At 41.8% G+C, this 22,870-nt stretch overlaps 1 protein-coding gene across 1 annotated transcript in view; it reads right to left on the bottom strand.

The window, feature by feature from the left end:
- The window catches only part of LOC126288323 (zwei Ig domain protein zig-8-like), a 143,332-nt gene that overhangs the window by 13,621 nt on the left and 106,841 nt on the right, over positions 1-22,870 (bottom strand). The window contains exons 4-5 of the mRNA XM_049984895.1: positions 13,780-13,907; positions 10,160-10,328 (exon numbers count right to left, since the gene is read on the bottom strand). Coding sequence (XP_049840852.1) covers positions 10,160-10,328; positions 13,780-13,907 — 297 coding nt within the window. The remainder of the gene's footprint in view (positions 1-10,159; positions 10,329-13,779; positions 13,908-22,870) is intronic.

A 22,870-nucleotide genomic window follows, 5' to 3' on the forward strand; every position in this document is an offset into this window, starting at 1 on the left:
ATTATGCTGTGCAAGGGAAATGGTCCAAGCACCATGATAGTGAGCTGATCTTATTTCATTCAATGATTAAATTCGAGGCCTGGTACGGGGATATCTCTCCTCCACTATTCTAACAGTTTCGCCACGTAAGAATGTTGAAATTCGCATGGAATGTGGTACACTCACACCACATCGGGTGAATATCTGATAACACACCACTAATGAAAGACGCGATCTAGTGGTATTATAGTTAATATGTATTGATTCTTTATGTAGGTAACTGTTTTGCCTTCGCGAGGATACCGATTTCAGTTTTTTGAGTGTAAATTACTGCTCATTTATTTTACAAAATCATGATTTCGGCATTGTAGCCATTCTCAAGTACATGTTGAACTGAAAATTAAGAAATGTTATTTACTAAACAGTGCAAGGCTTAGGGACAAAACGTCATTACGTATCTGATAATATTACTTACGCGTTCCCAAATACGACCAGCCTATGTGACATATCAAAGTTCTAAAAACATATTTCTAGTCCTAAAAACCAGTGTTCGAATTACCGGATATGATAAATATCGGAGATAGATAATAAGGCTGACATTGGGCTCATTCTGTAACCATTAACACACTCTACGGCGTATTTAACAGCCAGTACATTGCTGTGACCTACATTCATCACATCCATGAATCAACTGACGTTAACATTTGTCAAAACAGTGGCGTATATAGTAACAAAGCGGCACCACACTGGAAGCTCCACGATCTTTAGATTACCAGAAGCACTACGAAGATATAGAAGGTGGATATTTATTGGGCTACGTGCTTAAATATCCTCGTAATACACACTCGTAACATCCTCTTATAGAAATACAATGTAATAATCCATATTCAGAGTGTAACTATAGCAAATTTTACTGTACAAAAAATCTGATCTCAAAGTGAGTTTCTAGATGCAATGTTACAAAATCGTATTCACTAATTCCGGAGACTTCCATAAAACAAATCGCACATATGCACCAACATGAAAGATCTGTGTGAAAGGATGGCCATACATAAAACATCCAGTTATGGTCACACCTGAAAGATCCAGTCCAAGAACCCGCTGAGTGACATTACTTACACACTTCTGTAAGACGGAAGTGCCCACAATAAAACACTACAGCAAAGTAGAGAGAGACTTAAGAGAGCGTGGTCTAGGGGTAGCGTCTTTGATTCATAATCAAAACGTCTTTGGTCCTAGGTTTGATCCCTGCCACTGTCTAAATTTTGATAAATAATCAGCATTGGCGGCCGAAGACTTCCGGCATAAGAAGTCAGATTGAATAATCAACGAAAGGACAATGTTCTACGAGTCGGGGCGTGGAATGTCGGAAACCTTGAACGTGGTAGGGAAACTAGAAAATCTAAAAAGGGACATGCTAAGGCTCAATCTAGATATAGTAGGGGTCAGTGAAGTGAAGTGGAAGGAAGACAAGAATTTCTGGTCAGATGAGTATCGGGTAATATCAACAGCAGCAGGAAATGGTATAACAGGTGTAGGATTCGTTATGAATAGGAAGGTAGAGCAGAGAGTTCTGTAAAAAGATTCAGCTAGTAATAGCGAATACCCTGTTCCAGAATCACAAGAGGAGGAAGTATACTTCGAAAAAGTCGGGAGATACGGGAAGATTTCAATTAGATTACATCATGGTCAGACAGATATTCCGACATCAGAAACTGGATTGTAAGGCGTACCCAGGAGCAGATATAGACTCAGATCACAATATAGTAGTGATGAAGAGTAGGCTGAAGTTCAAGACATTCGTCAGGAAGAATCAATACGCTAAGAAATGGGATACGGAAGTTCCAAGGAATGACGACATACGTTTTAAGTTCTTTAACTCTATAGATACAGCAATAAGGAATAGCGCAGTAGGCAGTACAGTTGAAGAGGAATGGACGTCTCCAAAAAGGGGCATCACAGAAGCTGGGAAGGAAAACATAGGTACAAAGAAGGAAGCTGCGAAAAAACCATGGGTAACGGAAGAAATACTTCAGTTGATTGATGAAAGGAAGAAGTACAAACATGTTTCGGGAAAATCAGGAATACAGAAATACAATTCGCTGAGGAATGGAATAAATAGGAAGTGCAGGGATGCTAAGACGAAATGGCTGCTGGAAAAATGTGAAGACATCGAAAAAGATATGATTGTCGGAAGGACAGACTCAGCATACAGAAAAGTCAAAACAACCTTTGGTGACATTAAAAGCAACGATGGTAACATTAAGATTGGAACGGGAATTCCACTGTTATATGAAGAGGAGAGAGCAGATAGGTGGAAAGAATACATTGAAAGCCTCTATGCGGGTGACGAATTGTCGGACGGATGTGATAGAAGAAGAAACAGGAGTCGTTTTAGAAGAGATTCGGGATCCAGTATTAGAATCGGAATTTAAAAGAGCTTTGGAGGACTTACGGTCCAATAAGGCAGAAGGGATAGATAACATTCCATCAGAATTTCTAAAATCATTAGGGGAAGTGGCAACAAAACGACTATTCACGTTGGTGTGTAGAATATATGAGTCTGGCGACATACCATCTGACTTTCGGAAAAACATCATCCACACAATTCCGAAGACGGCAAGAGCTGACATGTGCGAGAATTATCGCACAATCAGCTTAACAGCTCATGCATCAAAGCTGCTTACAAGAATAATATACAGAAGAATGGAAAAGAAAATTGAGAATGCGCTAGGTGACGATCAGTTTGGCTTTAGGAAAAGTAAAGGCACGAGAGAGGCAATTCTGACGTTACGGCTAATAATAGAAGCAAGGCTAAAGAAAAATTAAGACCCGTTCATAGGATTTGTCGACCTGGAAAGATCGTTCGACAATATAAAATGGTGCAAGCTGTTCAAGATTCTGAAAAAAGTAGGGGTAAGCTATAGGGAGAGATGGGTAATATACAATATGTACAACAACCAAGAGGGAATAATAAGAGTGGACGATCAAGAACGAAGTGCCCGTATTAAGAAGGGAGTAAGACAAGGCTGTAGCCTTTCGCCCCTACTCTTCAATCTGTACATCGAGGAAGCAATGATGGAAATAAAAGGAAGGTTCAGGAGTGGAATTAAAATACAAGGTGAAAAGATATCAATGAAACGATTCGCTGATGACATTGCTATCCTGAGTGAAAGTGAAGAAGAATTAAATTATCTGCTGAACGCAATGAACAGTCTAATGAGTATACAGTATGGTTTGAGAGTAAATCGGAGAAAGACAAAGGTAATGAGAAGTAGTAGAAATGAGAACAGCGAGAAATTTAGCATCAGGATTGATGGTCACGAAGTCAATGAAGTTAAGGAATTCTGCTATCTAGGCAGTAAAATAACCAATGACGGACGGAGCAAGGAGGACATCAAAAGCAGACTCGCTATGGCAAAAAAGGCATTTCAGGCCAAGAGAAGTCTACTAATATCAAATACCCGCCTTAATTTGAGGAAGAAAATTCTGAGGATGTACGTCTGGAGTGCAGCATTGTATGGTAGCGAAACATGGACTGTGGCGAAAACCAGAACAGAAGAGAATCGAAGCATTTGAGATGTGGTGCTATAGACGAATGTTGATAATTAGGTGGACTGATAAGGTAAGGAATGAGGAGGTTCTACGCAGAATCGGAGAGGAAATGAATATGCGGAAAAGACTGATAAGGAGAAGGGACAGGATGATAGGACATCTGCTAAGACATGAGGGAATGACTTCCATGGTACTAGAGAGAGCTGTAGAGGGCAAAAACTGTAGAGGAAGACAGAGATTGGAATATGTCAAGCAAATAATTGAGGACGTAGGTTGCAAGTGCTACTCTGAGATGAAGAGGTTGGCACAGGAAAGGAAATCCGTTCGGGCCGCATCAAACCAGTCAGTAGACTGATGACAAAAAAAAAAGGCAGGGGGTTGGAGAGAGAGGGATGAGTGGTTACCAAGGAGGGTAGTTGTACGGGAGGTAAAGTGAGGAATGTAAGGGAGGGGGCATGGTGGCAAGGGGTGTGGTTTTGGGACGAAGAAAATGGAGAGGACGGTGGAGGGGCAGCGGGAGGTTTTGGGTGGTGGATGGAGCAGATTTTGATGCAGGGGGAGGGAGGGTTGAGGATGACAGACAAAGAAAAACTGGAAGATCAGCAAGCTATATTGTATGCCTAACCATAAACATAACTATTACATGAATTCCATTAAATTCATATAACAGAAATTTAAATATTCAGTGAATCAACGGCTATGGGGAGTTGTTAAAAATTTAAAAATGGTTGAAAGATCCTATACGAGATATAGTTGACTGGTGGAACTTAGAAATTACAGTATATTGTTGAAAGATCCTGTACGACATATTCTTGAATGGTTGACGGACATGGCTCTGCAAAACAAGCAAAGAGTCACAGGTTAAATGGCGTAACTATCACCTTACGAAAGAACGTTAGGGGTTTGGAATGGGGGGCCTAAAGTTGGAGGAGTGGAGGAGGACAGGGGGGGAGGGGGAGGATGAGGAGGACAGCGTGTGTGGGGGATAGAAATGGGTGAAAGAGGATACACTGGTTTTCTACTTCTACACTATGTACTTGAACATATATTGCACAACTATATAAATATCCATTGCGTTTTATATTGACATGGTCTTAATAATTCCGACAAGTGCTGTTTTGAAGCTAATCTAATTTGTTCCATGAATAGGGAGGCATATTGGAAGCTTATATTATGTACATGATCCAGATTGGAGTAGTAAATAAATATCCATTCCTATCCATTTAATTTAATATTTATGTTGTCTTACTAACGCAACCATGTGGAGATCTGAAGCATAAATAATATGTTCGATAGACATTTTAAATTAGTGAAATTACATCTAATACATTCATTTTTCAAATGATAAATAACATAGGTATTACATTTATTAGAGATACTCAACATACTGAAAATTAATATTAATATCAAATGATATTTTACACATGCTTGCACCAAGGAGATACCAGATAAGCATTGTGCAGGAGATGCTCCAAGAAATGACGGAGTGCTTGACAATCTTAAAATTGGCTAAGTTAAAGCTCTTTGAGATTAACAGTAACTATCAGTCAGATATTAACACAGATCTAAATGCATCTCTGACATCAGAAGAATGAGACGCATCCAATGGCAAAACAATATTTCAATGTTTTTAAAACATGAAAAATTAACATTTCATAGGGAATAAATACTTACGCACTGAACCTTTGAATTAAAAACATTTAAATGCTTCAAGCGATTTAGACAAATGTTGGGTGATAATATTGCAGTATAGCTGTCATCCTTGGAAGTTAAATAGCTGTATCTATTTTATTTATTGATTTTGACGTCTTTTAAATCTGTTTCATTATGCAAATGTTTGTTAGAACATCGTTTCCTTCACAAGTACACAACGAGCAAATACTGCATGAATATCTCACATTTTGTGCTAGCCTAAAAGTGACCAGTCGCTTTTGTTAGTGGACACCACAACTGAAAAGAGACCCAAGACATGCTACTGTCAGCACTGGTTGGAGTTAGGAGGAACAAGTGAGCAGCAGTAACCGTTTAGCACAGTTGAAAATAGTAAGACGACATTGATATTAATTTAATGAACATTCATGTTACACCGATATATTTGGCTAGGTGTATAATATATCTTACTAATGCACCATTTTCTGCCCATCCACGCTGAGTACTGTCATCCTTTAGGAGTGTGTACGGAATATCATTAAGCAGGTTCTGGTTCTGGATATTTTAAGTCTAAGAATTTGTATCTTTTTGTGCGGCATGTCCGCCATTTACATAGATTTAGATGTCGTTGCAGAGTTAGCATTTCATTTATGTAAGTCTCCAGGAATCAGTGAATTAGGATTTTGCAGATTAAATTTTTCTGTACATCCAAAAAGGTTATATTTCCACTCTGAGAACGGAACATTACTTTGTATGGCTAAAAGAGTGTGTTACGAACAAGTATTATAAGCATTTATTAATCACTTGGCCAAATAAATGTCTACCTTCATTACCCTAGTAATGCCTCTGGTAATACAAAGGCCGTGTGACTGACACAGTTTTTTCTCTTTGTTTCGATCTCCGCCAATGTTTTCACAAATGATAACGTCGGAGTTGATAAATGGATGCGATGAATAAAAGTTACAGAAATGTGTTGACTATTAAATACGACGTCCTGTTTGTTATTAATTTTTGCACTGTGCACGATGTAAGCCATATTATGTGTCTTCGAGGAGGAGTCAGTCCTGGATTTCAACAGCTGGTTTACAAGAACAGACAGCTGTTTCTTCGAGGATGACACATTAGTAGACGGGCCAGGTATTTTGTGACATGTACGTAATGTTGTCAAATACGTAACGACTTCAGGTTTCCATGCCCTGCACCGTATGGTACAGTCACTTTAATTTCAGTTCGAGATTCACTTGAAAATGGCTATAAAGTGGATATCATTATAGTGTGAATCAAATGTAGAGTAATTTACAGATGATAAAACTTTTTTTCAAATATTTATGTAGGTATAATATGTCATCCGTCCCTTTTTGGATTTACTAAGTTACATTCCAAGATTAACTACTTTTCGTGCCACTGGTGGCTACTCGTCAGAAGGAGGTTTGACAAGAAGGTTATATTATATATCATGTGCAGCTAGACGCTAGAATCGTAGTGCTCGCGCACTGCCACCAGCAACGGAAAATGAACCTTTGACATTACCAGGCACTTGGGCTGGCGAAATGGCAGAAAAATCAACGTCTACCGCTGATCACGAGACAAAAGTGTACAGTATTTATATATCCATAATTCTTTTCATTCACATTGCAAGCGCGTTCTCCATATATGAAGATATCCGCAGCTTACGCAAAAGGTTTTGTCTCTTTTATTACACTGGTTCTAGTCAAGAACCTAAGCAACGTCATATTTGGGCAGTACGTAGACGTATAACCGACTGTGTACTCCACGTGATACTGGCTGCTCTCCCTCTGCCTTTACGTCACAGCAGATTTCTAGTGACGTAAACTTCCTGATCAGACTTTGTGTCAATGTCCTGATTTAAATTCCAATCATCTGGCCAGTGTCATGTGACGCTGCTGATGCTCATCCGTCCGTCTGATGGGGACGTTGCACACCGTTTCTTCTTAAGTGTTGTTCGAGACAAGTAGGTTATGTGTTGGCCAACGGCCTTGGCGCAGTGATAACACCGGTTTCCGTCAGATCATCGAAGACAAGCGCTGTCGGGCTGGGCTAGCACCTGGATACGTGAGCATCCGGTCTGCCGATGGTTCTAGGGGCTTCAGTCCGGAACCGCGCGACTGTTACGGTCGAAGGTTCAAATCCTGCCTCGGGCATGGATGTGTGTGGTATCTCAGGTAGGTTAGGTTTAAGTACTTCTACGTTCTATGGGACATGACCGCAGATGGTAAGTCCCATAGTGCTCAGAGCCATTAGAACCTTTTTTTTTTTTGAGCACATGCCCCGTCATATCCGCATTCAGTGACGCCTTAGGGCTGAGGACGTCACGGCGGTCGGTCGGTACTGTTGGGCCTTTATGGCTTATTCGGACGGAGTTTAGTTTAGTTTTAGGCTATATGTCGGTACTGGGTTTCATTTTCTCCCTTCTCTCATCATCATTCAGCACGTACATTGCATCACACTACACACACGCATTATTGTCCCGTACGTTTCTCTAGACACACTTAAACGTTCAACTCTTGCTCTTCGCAAATGAAAGGTGCGTGCCCGAAAGAGAGAAAATCTTTCTAGCTAGATGGCTGAACCAATATGTGAGATCTTACGGCCAACATTTTCATACGACTTTACTTTATCACCTGTAATCTGCGGTTTCTATTTTATATACTTGTAAATAGTGTAAGACCTTTTTTCCTCCGTTTCCTGTGAGTAACACGCCCGTGCTGTTTGTAGGTTTTGTTAATGTTCACCGTGTATACAGATTCAAATAAAATGTTTTATTAATGTTCACTGTGTACACAGATCCAAATAAAATCACAGCTGCAGTTCGTCATGTACAATGGATATAATGATGTTATTGTAAGTATATAAAATATATATGTTCCACACTATTTGAGATAATGTATCAGGACTATTGGAAATTTTAGATGGGCAGGATTTAAGCTTATCCCTGCACTTGAATCATACAGTGTAGACCTTCACGGCCGGTATTTGCGACGTTGCAGATATTCGATTTATGGGCGTACGGCAGTGGTCCAGGACATGACTCTCAGTCTAATGTTTTGTCTTACATTGCTCTAAGCTTTATCAGAGACTATAACGATTCAGAAAGCTGCTACGGACTCCAAAGAGGTTCAGCAGGCTAAACTGTTCAGCGGCATCCACTCTCGGTTGTAACGTCATCAGACCACTGTTTGAGGTCCCTGAGTTGCGCCGACGTATGCTGTGGAAGTTGTAGTGGGGAGGATTTGGTGCTGTGGGTTTTATTTGGCAGTAGGGCCGACAACTTGACAAATTTCAGTCCTCCTTCTTACCCGTTGAAATTGTTTTCTGCTTTTGAAATTCTCTGCACGTTGTAGCGTAGTAATTAGTAGAACTCGATGAAGCCACAGTGCCAGAGAAAAGAATTTGAGGATTCCCCCGTCCTAGTGCGTCATTGGCTGTTGCTGATCTATTCGTATTGCTCAGGCGACAATTGCTCCTATGTTCCCTGAGGTGGATGGTAATGTTTCTTCCTGTACCTTTTATGTACACCTTGCCGCAAGTGCAATGTATTTTACATAGGATGTTCGGAAATTCCCTTTACAAACTTCTATGAGTTGTGGATTGGAGTGAGTATATAATCTTTTGAGCAGAAACAAAGGTCCGAAAACGTATAAATTGCCGACGCAGCCGTTTCAAAACGTGTAGATACGCAAAAGAACAGTCGGGCAAGGGAGAGGGGGGGGGGGGGGGGGAGGACAGTGGTTACGTCGGATTGGCTGACGTGATTTGACGTTTATCCTCCCTCTCGGGCTTGTTTGGAGCCTCATTCACATAGTGAGAGTTAGAGCAAACATGGTTGAGTACACATTTGCACAATACACCCACATGATTCTTGTGAATGGCGTAGCTAACGGTAGTGGAAGAGCTGCTCTAAGCCTTTATCAATATCGATCTCCCCAACATCCGACTCCAATGACCACCTTTTTCGCCAAAATTACGCAAAGGCTTCGAGAAAGTATACTTTCACAATCAGCAGCATCATGGTGCTACAAGAAGACGTCGCACACCAGAGCTGCAAGGAACCGTACTGCATCACGTTCAAGAGAATCGGTCAACGAGTACACGAGCAACTTCCTTGGCTATTAATGAGTCGTATTGTACAACAAGTGTTGTACTGCGTCACGCTTAACCACTTACTCGTAAAAGTGGTGGTGCTACCAAAATGTTTCCAGATGGTTGTGACAAGGGAACGGTACGTTTCCGGACATGGGTTACGCTCCAAAATTTTATCTACTTCTACAAGTTCTACAGGTTAATAACTGGAATTTCCGGACACGCTATGTAGTCATGCGGGGCAAGTGACGCGCTCAGGTCCTTCGCAGTGCCCAAATATTGGCGGATCTTTCTTTTTGGTTTAAACACCGATTCAATATCGTCTTTTCTGAATCCTTTGCTGATGCGAACTGTGATATTTTGGAAATTGGTAGGGAAACTTTGCATTTAGTTGGTTCTTTTTCATTACGAACTATAGATCTTTCAGGATGTAGCCCTCTATTTGTCTGTCAGCACATAACAATGTCACCAGAAAAGAATAAGTTAATGAAGTTGTGGTTCCTATATGAGGCAGAGAGCCGCAGCTCTTTCCCTTTACAACCTCCATAGCACACTTCAGCGCGACTCTGCGATGTCTAGCAGTGGTCTGATTACGTGACGAACCGATCGTTGCTTGAATACATCAAAACAGTTCGGCTTGATGAGCTTGTTTTTGAGTCTGTAATACGTTTATGAATTGTTAAGGCCTCTGATGAAGCTTTCAGCAGTGGAACACGAAACTTTAGCTATGTGTCGATGAACCAGGTGTCAGTAATACTTCACCTTGAAATTGAAATACGATTTCGCCGTCTAGGACCGAGCCGAAACGACTTGAATGTCGGGATCAGCTAGTGTGAGCCGCAGGAGTGTGTGTGAGAGTCCGCGCGCGGCTCACCTTTCAGCACGTGCACCCGCACGCTGTCCGGCGGCACGTTGGAGGGTGCGCACGTGTAGAGGCCCGTGTCCTGCGCGGCCGCCTTCTGGATCAGCAGCCGGCTACTGGTCACGGGGCCCTTCTCCGTCACCAGGCTCACCCCTCCTCGCGGCGAGTCGAAGTTGATCACCTGCGGCACGGCACAACACCAAACAATTGCTCCATATGAAATTTCGAACAGTCGCCGTCCCACAATTCGTAAATACACATTCTGCCGAAAAATGTCATGCACTTAGAACACATGGTCGTGTGTCAATGTAACTTCGTACACGTACACACCGCCAGCGAGTATGGAAAACGGCCACCAGACTGGACTAGTGCTGTTAGTGTTTATTGGAGTTTCCAGCTGTGGTTGGGGTAAGAAAGACGTAGAGTGAACACCATGAAGGACATAGAGATGCCACGTAATAGTTTGAGACATCGTCATGAGCAACTGAAGAGTTTTAAAGGGCCTCACTGCGTATCTTCATTTTTCCGACTGATCGAGTCCCATATTATCTATATATTTGGGGCATTCGAATGAAATAGTGGTTCGTTGGTGGACTCCATGACAACAAGAGGGATGGGATACTCTTTTTCAAGGATCCGGTCTGCTATATCAGAGCCGGCCGGTGTGGCCGAGCGGTTCTAGGTGCTAAAGTCTGGAACCACGCGACCGCTACGGTCGCTCGTACGAATCCTGCCTCGGGCATAGGTGTGTGTGATGTCCTGAGGTTAGTTAGGTTTAAGTATTTGTAAGTACTAGGAGACTGATGACCTTAGAAGTTAAGTCCCATAGTGCTCAGAGCCATTTGACTTGCTACATCTGACCAACACCAGGCAGGATCAACATACTGCCTCAAGCACATCGTAAGCCCTTAAAATTTTCTCCAGCCATTTGAGAACAAGTATACGAATTCCCTGCTACATTCTGTGTCATCGGGCACCATTGATCGGAGACAGCTGTCATGTTAGAGAATTACCGTCTAATGAGTAGGCAGTCGTTAACACCACAACACGTACCTCGTTGTCGACGGGACACTAAGATCCTCTCCCTCCCCTCCTCCTCACCACAACACGAACGGTTGTAGAGAATTGGAAAACAGTACTCTACTCGATATTTTATATTGGTAAATAAGCTTATTTCGGCTTTATTGTCATCATCTGCACATGTCATGACGTTTTCAGCAACGTTCTAAAGCTATTCGATGATATGCTGATGCATGTATATTATAATAATTCTATCAATATCTGACAGTTGTAGAAATTCAAGGTTGACAGCTAGCCGCTTGCTCAAAGATGTTTACTTGGTGCTGTCAACCTTGAACTTCTACAACTGGCGGTCGGTGTAGTGGAGCGGTTCTGGTGCTTCAGTCTGGAACCGCGCGACCGCTACGGTCGCAAGTTCGAAGCCTGCCTCGGGCATGGATGTTTATGATGTCCATAGGTTAGTTAGGTTTAAGTAGTTCTAAGTTCTATGGGACTGATGACCTCAGATGTTAAGTCGCATAGTGCTCAGAGACATGTAAACCATTTTTCTTCAACTGTCAGACAGTAGAAAACGTAGTGAAACACACTTGCAACAGAATAACATCTAACAGCTTTAAAATGTTGCTGAAAATAATATTACAACAGCAGACAGCATTAATGGTTTACTCAAAGTTGACATATCTCCATCTACAACGCCAGGAAATGTACCGACGAAGACAATAAAGCCGAAATAAGTTCATACACCAAAATTAAATATCAAACAGCTTACTGTTTTCCAAATCTCTTCTTAATGTCCTACTCTGACACAATATAAGCGGCAGGTCGTACAAAAACAAACGGCTGTGTTTTTGGTACTGTGACACGGAAGCGTGGACTATTAAAATGGCTCTGAGCACTATGGGACTTAACATCTGAGGTCATCAGTCCCCTTGAACTTATGGACTACTTGTGAATGGAATTTCATTCTATGCAACAATGAATCGCGGTTTTGCACTAACCTGAATCACAATCGCCGGCGAGTATGGCGGCGACGTGGGCAGGGGTGTTACACTTGGCTACATGGTATGGGGAGTCAACGGGTATGTTCTGAGATGACTATTAGCAGCGACTGATGGGACTGTGGGGAACAACAGTACATCACAGACATCTCGCGTCCTCATCTCTTGCCTCACGTGTCAGATGAACCTGATGTTATAGGAAAGTACACGTCATCATATTCAACGTTAGTCAGTGAACTTTCTCCGTCATGTTGAGGGACCCTCGTGGCTAACAAAATTCCAAGATCAGTTCCCGATAGAACAGTAGTGGGATCAGCTCGTACGTAAACTCCGTGCCAGTGAGAGTTTTCACGATATGAAGTATCAGTTACAACAGTTGTGAACCAACTTGCTTCAGGAGACACTCTTTACAATGCAATCAGTGCTTGCATTCAGGCCAGAGTGGGTTGCAACGTCATACTCTTAAGTGGTCTAATATTTTCATTTTTTTTGTAAATTAGAATTGGTACTGTAATACTGAAATAACAACACGTACCCTCTCAACCATCCTCTCCCTATCGGCGTTTCAGTTTTCTTGTCATGTGGAGTATTTAAAGAAGTTCCTTTTAGTTTACCACATAAAGTTCTTGGACATGCAAGAGCAGTTGAACGGAATACACACTGTCTTCAAAGGAGTATATAAGATGAATACCAGAAAAAGCGAAACAGGGTTAATGGAATGAAGTCGAATTAAATGAAGCGAACCTAAGGGAATCGGATCAGGAAACGAGACACTTGAAGTAGTAGATGAGTTTTGCTATTTGGACAACGAAATAGCTGATAGTAGCCGAAATAATGAGGATATAAATGTAGAATGACAAAGACAAGGAAAGCATTTCTGAAGAAGAGAAATGTATTAACATCGAATATAGATTAGGTTTTACGAAGTCTATTGTCATGATATGTGTCGCTAGTGTAGCCATGTATAGAAGTGAAACATGGACGATAAACAGTGTGTCTAGTGTAGCCATGTATAGAAGTGAAACATGGACGATAAACAGTTTATATAAACAGAGAATAAATGCTTTCGAAGTGTGGTGCTGCAGAAGATTAGGTGGGTAGATCACGTAACTAATGAAGGAGCTTTGCATAGAATTGGGGAGACAAGAAATTTGTGGCACAACTTGACCAAAAGAAGGGATCGATTGATAGGACACATTATCAGACATCAAGGGATCAGCAGTTTAGTGTTGGATACAAGTATGTGACTTTGTTTGTGTGTGTGTGTGTGGGGCGGTGGGAGCGTCATACTGTGCCAAAATATTTAAATTTTTGATTGTATATTTTGATTAAGAAACTTTAATATTATTGGCTTCATAAGAAACTATTACTTAATCACACTGTGTCCACACTCCAATAATGTTCACCTTTGGTCATATAATATGCAGCACAGAAAGGATGTTCCATTATTACATGGCAGGTACCTACATCATACAAAATAAATAAGCTCACTAAATCCCGGAAAAAACAAGGTACTGAAAATTGTATCAGTGGGATTTTGTAAAGGAATAAGGCAAACTTGAACAACTGTGATGTTACACAGAGAATTCTGTACTTAAATACGGCTGCTCCCACCTGACCATTGTGTCGCCAGAGGACGCCCGTCGGAGGCTCCGGGGCGAACGAGACGAGGCAGGTGAGGTTGATGGTGCTGCCCGCGTTGATGAACAAGTCCGGTTCCCCCACAATCTCCGTCAGCGGCTCTGGAAAGACCACAGCCTCAACAGACAAAAAAATGACAGTTTATTTTCATACAAAAGGCAGATCCGCCGTAACATTATTTGCACCAGCTATGAGGTACCGAGAAGCAGTAGCGTTGGTAAAAATTAAAAACTCATAAATAATTCGAGGTATTAATTAAATAGTATGTAGATAGATAATGCACAAAACGACATAATACGAAAAATCATAACTGGTGAACAGAAACAATAAAGAATTATAGAAGGAGAGTGGAAAACAATGGACAGTTCACTTTGGCAGGAGATAGATTGGAGGAAGAAGAAAGTAGCAAATCCGTCAAACATTCGAAATTATATCGCAAATTAATAGATAAATGTGGCATTTTGGGTGGTGTAGATGTGAGGAAGGACGTGCCGATGCTGCTATGCAAAACTTAAGAGACGGTGCTATTTACTTTCCTCGTGCGCTTATCGTTAAAATGTTGTTAATCGTTTAATGAGACACTAAATCACTTCAAATCTGGACATACTTATTCTCACTTATTTGCATTATATGACGCACTAGTATGATAGCACGCAAATCTCATCTCATTGTACGGTACAAAAAATCGTATAAGAGCTGTAAACCAAAACACTGGCCGATGGCTTTAGAAAGAATGCGTTCTGCATGACGTGTTTGTAACTGCCATGCGCGTAGCTTTTTTAGTTAGAGGGAGCAATATCAACAGACGCTTCATGTCTCATTTCCAAAGCTGTAAAATGAGGAAAATCATGATCAACATATCTGGGGACTCTGGGTTTGAAAATCAGAGGAAGTAAGAAAACTATACTAAGAACAGTATCTCAAGTGGTGGCTTGCATCAGTATACATGCACTTTGGTCAGTAGACAGACAATTGGAGTGTGGTACCGCCAGGCATTAGAGACTACCTGCAGATATTAGGCTTCTGGAACTTCATAGCACATCAGCAGATGCTAGACAAGCACTTTTCAAGAACAATCCTTTTCGCCGAAGTAGTCTGTTTCACAGGGGAGGTTGTAGTGAGTTCTCATAATATGAACGAAGAGGCACAATACTGCTGCAGAGGCTACACTTCAGTAGCAATATGATCAGTAAAAAATTTTTGCGGAACAATGTTTTCCACCAACGGACTCATTTTCTGTAGAGAAAGTTCACTGATTTCTCACAATACCAAAGAGTGACTGGAAGATAACTCAATTACCATGATACACCGTACGGTGTGGAAGTCTGTTGCGGCATTATTCCTCATTATCTTACATGTATTTCTTGAATGGCTCTTTGCTGTAATTATTAGATGAAATTAGTTTGGCTCATTGTACTAAATTTGGTTCGTCTCCCGCTCATCTCTTCACTACAGGACCCGTAAGATCAGTAAGACCGACCCATAACTACTGAGTTTTTCCTAAGAAGTCATCTCAAATCCGTAAGGTATGAGGGTCATTTGGCTGACGCAAAAGACTAAAGACCAACATAAATTATGGATGTTGTAGATCAATAAACTCATGGTCATCGTTTTTAACATCAACAATGAAACACCAAATCAGCATCAGGTCTTAAGTTTACCGGCAATTTTCAGTTTTTCTCTCTTACTCGTTTCGTGTATCTTATTTCGATATTCGTATTTTGTACTTCAGTGAACGGATAGCGAAACGGAATGTTTCGCAATTGACAGTATGATCCTCATCAAGTAACTTTTTCTATGGATAATGCTCTGAATTCTATTATAAATCGTGATCATGGTGGGCACAAAGCCACCTAAATCTGCTATTGCGATGTAAACACAGCAAAGTAGAGCTTTCATCCCAGGCTTCGTCGTTGGATAGGACGAATTGTTGCAGGACAATGGCCGATCACATCCTCTGATTTGACTACGCTTCATTTGCTTCTATGGGGAGCACTGAAAGATGCGGTCTATCATGAAGCACCAACTACACCAACAGATCTGCGCTACTAAATACCCAGAGTGTTTTCATCTGCTCGTCTATACTCGAACTGCGACTGCTGTTGTGCCCTGCAGTCGCTGGTAAACAATTAGAGCGCGTGCTTAAGTAAAAACTAAGTGTTCAAGGGCCTACAGACAAAAATACCTCAGTTATTTTTTATCCAAATCTAAGAAATTTTGATACAGTAGCTAATTTTTCGTGAATAGCGCTGTTCAATCACTAAGAAGTATTAACGATTGGGGGGGGGGGGGGGGGGGAGGAGATACGGAGTTTAATGGAAAACTGCTTGACGCTACTATAGCTGTTTCGGCAAAAACCTGGAAACTTACACACATATGAAATAATTTTCCTAACCCTTAGCAGATGATGCGAGAGAATCTTGCATAAGCTGCAGTTTCATATACGAAAGTCATAGATGGCACTGTATGGCACATGAGGTCTTGTCTACATCCACATCTACGTGAACACTCTGCAAATCACACTTAAATTCCTGGCAGAGGATTCACTGAAGTACTTTCACACTAATTCTCTATTATTTCACTCTTGAAAAAGAAACTCCTGTGCGAATTCTGATCCGCTTATTTTGCTGGATTTCCTCCCTATGTACGTCGACGTCAATAAAATATTTTCACATTTCGAGGAGAAAGATAGTTACCGAAATTTCTTGAGAAGATCCTGCCGCAACGAGGACCACCTTCGATTTAATGGTGACTACCGCAAATTCTATATCATGTCCATGACATTCTCTTCCCTACTTCTCGATAATAATATACGCGCTGTACTTCTTTGAACATTGTCGACGTTGCCCGTTAATCCTATCTTGTAAGGATCGATCATTCGGTAGTACTCTAACAGACGAAGGATAAGCGGGTTGTAGGAAATCACTTTAGCAGGGCTATTGCATGTTCTAAGTGTTCTGCAAGAGAATCGCTGTCTTTGGTTCACCTTCCCCACAACTTTTTCTGTTCATTCTTTCCAATTAGAGTACGTCCTAAATGAAACCCCAGGTATTGACGAATTTAAGGCGTTTACAGTTGACTATTTTATGGTGCAATGGAAGTTTGACGGAAGTCTTCTAGCACTCATGTGCATGACCTCACACTTTCCATTTTTATGTTGAATTTCCAATTTTGGCACCACGCAGATACCTTATGTAAATCATTAGCAACTGATCTCCTGATGAGTTTACTAGACTAGACGACGTTCCGTTTCTACAGAGAAGGGACAGCAGATGGCCTATAGCTACACTGTGTGAGCAAAAGTATCCGGACAACCCCAAAACTATATGTTTTTCATATTAGGTGCATTGTTCTGCCACCTACTGCCAGGTACTCAACATCACCGACCTCAGTAGTCATTAGAAATAGTGAGAGAGCAGAATGGGGGCGCCATGGGGAACTCACGGACTTCGAACGTGATCATGTGACTGGGTGTCACTTGTGCCATACGCGAGATTTCAACACTCCTAAACATCCCCAGGTCCACAGTTTCCGATGTGATAGTGACGTGGGACGGCCACCCGTGGTCTAGGGGCAGCCGGCACGGTAGCTCAGCGTGTTCGGTTAGAGAGCTGCGAGCTCTTTGTAATAAAAAAACTGAGTCAAAGAACCAACGATCAGTTTGAACGGAGGTCTTGTGACGTCCGCCCCGACCAAACGCAACGAACTATATCGAACAAAATGAGTAAAGAAAAAGGGGGGGTAGCGTCTTTGATTCATATTCAAAACGTCTTCGGTCCTGGGTTCGATCCCCGCCACTGCCTACATTTTGATAAATAATCAGCATTGGCGGCCGAAGACTTCCGGCATAAGAAGTCAGCTTCATTCTGCCAACGGCCTTGTCAAAGAGGACGGAGGAACGGATAGAGGTTCAGGGCACTCACTTGGCCTAGGGGTGGGAAATTGTCTCTAAAGGCGGAAGAATCAGCAATGATCAACGACATGAGGATGCACAAGGCAATGGAAACCACTGCATTAAAGACACGTAACGTGTATCCACAACACATGTGACCTGTAGTTGGAAAAGTGTCATGAAGATCTCTCCATTGGCAAAAGATTCCGGAATAGTCCCCCATTCGGATCTCCGGGAGGGGAATGCCAAGGGTGAGGTTAACATGAGAAAAAGATTGAATAATCAACGAAAGGATAACGTTCTGAGAGTCTGGGAGTGGAATGTCAGAAGCTTGAACGTGGTAGGGAAACTAGAAAATCTGAAAAGGGGCATGCTAAGGCTCAATCTAGATATAGTAGGGGTCAGTGAAGTGAAGTGGAAGGAAGAGAAGGATTTCTGGTCAGATGAGTATCGGGTAATATCAACAGCAGCAGGAAATGGTATAACAGGTGTAGGATTCGTTATGAATAGGAAGGTAGGGCAGAGAGTGTGTTACTGTGAACAGTTCAGTGACCGGGTCTTTCTAATCAGAATCGACAGCAGACCAACACCGACAACGATAGTTCAGGTATATATGCCGACGTCGCAAGCTGAAGACCAACGGATAGAGAAAGTGTATGAGGATATTGAAAGGGTAATGCAGTATGTAAAGGGGGACGAAAATCTAATAGTCATGGGCGACTGAAATACAGTTGTAGGGGAAGGAGTAGAAGAAAAGGTTACAGGAGAATATGGGCTTGGGACAAGGAATGAAAGAGGAGAAAGACTAATTGAGTTCTGTAAAAAGTTTCGGCTAGTAATAGCGAATACCCTGTTCAAGAATCACAAGAGGAGGAGGTATACTTGGAAAAGGCCGGGAGATACGGGAAGATTTCAATTAGATTACATCATGGTCAGACAGATATTCCGAAATCAGAAACTGGATTGTAAGGCATACCCAGGAGCAGATATAGACACAGATCACAATATAGTAGTGATGAAGAGCAGGCTGAAGTTCAAGACATTAGTCAGGAAGAATCAATACGCTAAGAAATGGGATACGGAAGTTCCAAGGAATGACGAGATACGTTTTAAGTTCTGTAACTCTATAGATACAGCAATAAGGAATAGCGCAGTAGGCAGTACAGTTGAAGAGGAGTGGACGTCTCCAAAAAGGGGCATCACAGAAGCTAGGAAGGAAAACATAAGTACAAAGAAGGTAGCTGCGAAGAAACCATGGGTAACAGAAGAAATACTTCAGTTGATTGATGAAAGGAGGAAGTACAAAAATGTTCCGGGAAAATCAGGAATACAGAAAAACAAGTCGCTGAGAAATGAAATAAATAGGAAGTGCAGGGATGCTAAGACGAAATGGCTGCAGGAAAAATGGGAAGACATCGAAAAATATATGATTGTCGGAGGGACAGACTCAACGTACAGGAAAGTCAAAACAACCTTTGGTGACATTAAAAGCAACGGTGGTAACATTAAGAGTGCAACGAGAATTCCACTGTTAAGTGCAGAGAAGATAGCAGATAGGTGGAAAGACTACGTTGAAAGCCTTGAGGGTGAAGATTTGTCTCATGTGATAGAAGAAGAAACCAGAGTCGATTTAGAAGAGATAGGGGATCCAGTATTAGAATCGGAATTTAAAAGAGCTTTGGAGGACTTACGGTCCAATAAGGCAGAAGGGATAGATAACATTCCATCAGAATTTCTAAAATCATTAGGGGAAGTGGCAACAAAACGACTATTCACGTTGGTGTGTAGAATATATGAGTCTGGCGACATACCATCTGACTTTCGGAAAAGCATCATCCCTACAATTATGAAGACGGCAAGAGCTGACAAGTGCGAGAATTATCGCACAATCAGCTTAACAGCTCATGCATCGAAGCTGCTTACAAGAATAATATACAGAAGAATGCAAAAGAAAATTGAGAATGCGCTAGGTGACGATCAGTTTGGCTTTAGGAAAAGTAAAGGGACGAGAGAGGCAATTCTGACGTTACGGCTAATAATGGAAGCAACGCTAAAGAGAAATCAAGACACGTTCATAGGATTTGTCGACCTGGAAAAAGCGTTCGACAATATAAAATGGTGCAAGCTGTTCGAGATTCTGAAAGAAGTAGGGGTAAGCTATAGGAAGAGACGGGTCATATACAATATGTACAACAACCAAGAGGGAATAATAAGAGTGGACGATCAAGAACGAAGTGCTCGTATTAAGATGGGTGTAAGAGAAGGCTGTAGCCTTTCGCCCCTACTCTTCAATCTGTACAATGATGGAAATAAAAGGAAGGTTCAGGAGTGGAATTAAAATACAAGGTGAAAGGATATCAATGATACGATTCGCTGATGACATTGCTATCCTGAGTGAAAGTGAAGAAGAATTAAATTATCTGCTGAACGGAATGAACAGTCTAATGAGTACACAGCATGGTTTGAGAGTAAATCGGAGAAAGACGAAGGTAATGAGAAGTAGTAGAAATGAGAACAGCGAGAAACTTAACATCAGGATTGAGGGTCACGAAGTCAATGAAGTTAAGGAATTCTGATAGCTAGGCAGTAAGATAACCAATGACGGACGGAGTAAGGAAGACATCAAAAGCAGACTCGCTATGGCAAAAAAGGCATTTCAGGCCAAGAGAAGTCTACTAATATCAAATACCGGCCTTAATTTGAGGAAGAAATTTCTGAGGATGTACGTCTGGAGTACAGCATTGTATGGTAGTGAAACTTGGACTGTGGGAAAACCGGAACAGAAGATAATCGAAGCATTTGAGATGTGTTGCTATAGACGAATGTTGAAAATTAGGTGGACTGATGTGGAAAGGAATGAGGAGGTTCTACGCACAATCGGAGAGGAAAGGAAATGTGGAAAGCACTGATAAGGAGAAGGGAAAGGATGATAGTACATCTGCTAAGACATGAGGGAATGACTTCCATGGTAGTAGAGGGAACTGTAGAGGGCAAAACAGAGATTGGAATACGTCAAGCAAATAATTGAGGACGTAGGTTGCAAGTGCTACTCTGAGATGAAGAGGTTAGCACAGGAAATAAATTCGTGGCGGGCCGCATCAAACCAGTCAGTAGACTGATGACCAAAAAGAAGAAGTGAAGTGGAAACGTGGAGGGACACGTACACCTCGTCTGTTGACTGACAGAGACCACCGACAATTGAAGAGGGTCGTAACGTTTATTAGGCAGACATCTATACAGACCATCACACAGGAATTACCAACTGCATCTGGATCCACCGCAAGTACTATGACAGTGAGGCGGCAAGTGAGAAAAAATGGATTTTATGATCTAGCGGCTGCTGATAAGCCACACATCACGCCGTTGAACGGAGTGACGAATCACGGTACACAATGTGGTGATCCGATGACAGGGTGTGTGTATGGCGAATGCCCGATGAAGGTCACCTGCCAGCGCGTGTAGTGCCAACAGTAAAATTTGGAGGCGGTGGTGTTATGGTGTGGTCGTGTTTTCCATGAAGGGGCTTTCAGCCCTTGTTGTTTTGCGTGGCACTATCACACCACTGGCCGGCGTTGATGTTTTAAGCACCTTCTTGCTTCCGACTGTCGAAGAGCATTTCGGTGATGGCGACTGCATCTTTCAACACGATCGAGCAGTTGTTCCTAATGCACGGTCAGTGGCGGGGTGGTCATACAGTAAGATCCCTGCAATGGACTGGCATGCACTTAGTCCTGACTGAATCTGTAGAACGCCTTTGAGATGTTTTGGAACGCCGACTTCGTGTCAAGCCTCACCAATCGACCCCGATACTTCTCAGCGCAGCACTCCGTGAAGAATGGGCTGCCATTCCTCAAGAAACTGTCCAGCACCTGACTGAACATATACCTGCGAGGTTGGAAGCTGTTGTCTAGGTTAAGGGTTGTCCAACACCTTACTGAATTCCAGCATTACCGATGGAGGGCGCCACGAATTTGTCATTTTCAGCCAGGAGTCCAAATACTTTCGGTCACATAGTGTACCTTCGGGAAAGCCAGAGATCACTCTTGTTTCACTCGATGACTGCCCGTCAGTTAGTAAGAACTGTGACCTCTGTGAAAGGAAATCACGAATCCAGTCACATTACGGAGACAATATTCCACAAGCACTCATTTTGACGGGGAGCCACTTGTGACCTACGCCGTCAAAAGCTCGCGGAAAACGTAGAAATACGAAATCAATTTGGTATCCCATGTCGATATCACTCTCACTTCGTGTGAGTAAAGAGGTAGTTGTGTTTTAAAGAACTATGTTTTATAAATCCCTGTGGACTATTCCTCAAGAGACCTCTCCGAGGTAATTCATATTGTTCGAACACAATATATGTTATTACATCCCGCTGCATGATGACGTTAATAATATGGCCCTGTAATTTAGTGAATTACTCCAGTTGATTTTCTTGAGTATTGGTAAGATCTGTGCAACTTTTCAGTCTTTATGTAAGAATCTTTCGTCAAGTGAGCGGTTGGATGTGGCTGTTATGTGTGGAGCTGTTGCTTCAGCATTGTCTGAAAGGAACCTATTCAGTCTACAAGCAAGACTAGAGACTTGTTTTCATTAAGTGGTATAAGTTGCTTCACTGGTTCAAGGATCATTGTGATGGCAGCTGTTATTCATTCGAATTATGAAACATTTACTTCATGTTCTTTGGTGAAGGAATTTAGGAAATATGTTTTCAGTAACTCTATTTACTAGCGCTGGCAACGATAGGGTTTCCATTATTATCGCGCAGAGAAAGTATTGATTGTCTTTGCCGCTTGCATATTTTATATAAGAACAGAATCTCTGCAAGGATTCAAGATAAAATTTCGTTGTGGAAACTATTATAAGCATCTAGTATTGAAGTCCGCGCTAAATTTCGAGCTTCTGTAAAAGGTTCCCAATCGTGGGGGTTTTGTCTTCGTTTAGTTTTGACATAGATTCTTCGTCGTTTCTGCAACAATATTCTGAGCTGTTAAGTGTACCATGAGTGATCTACTCAATCTTTGTTAATTTCTTTGGTATAAATATGTCAACTGCTGTCGATAATATTTCTTTAAGTACAAGCAATAGCTGGTCTACAGTTACATTATAAATTTGTAAGGAGTGAAGATTGCCCCTCAGGAAGGCATCGAGAGAGTTTTTATCTGCTGTTTT

Source organism: Schistocerca gregaria, chromosome 1, assembly GCF_023897955.1.
Source record: "Schistocerca gregaria isolate iqSchGreg1 chromosome 1, iqSchGreg1.2, whole genome shotgun sequence".
In the NCBI taxonomy this organism is placed as follows: domain Eukaryota; kingdom Metazoa; phylum Arthropoda; class Insecta; order Orthoptera; family Acrididae; genus Schistocerca; species Schistocerca gregaria.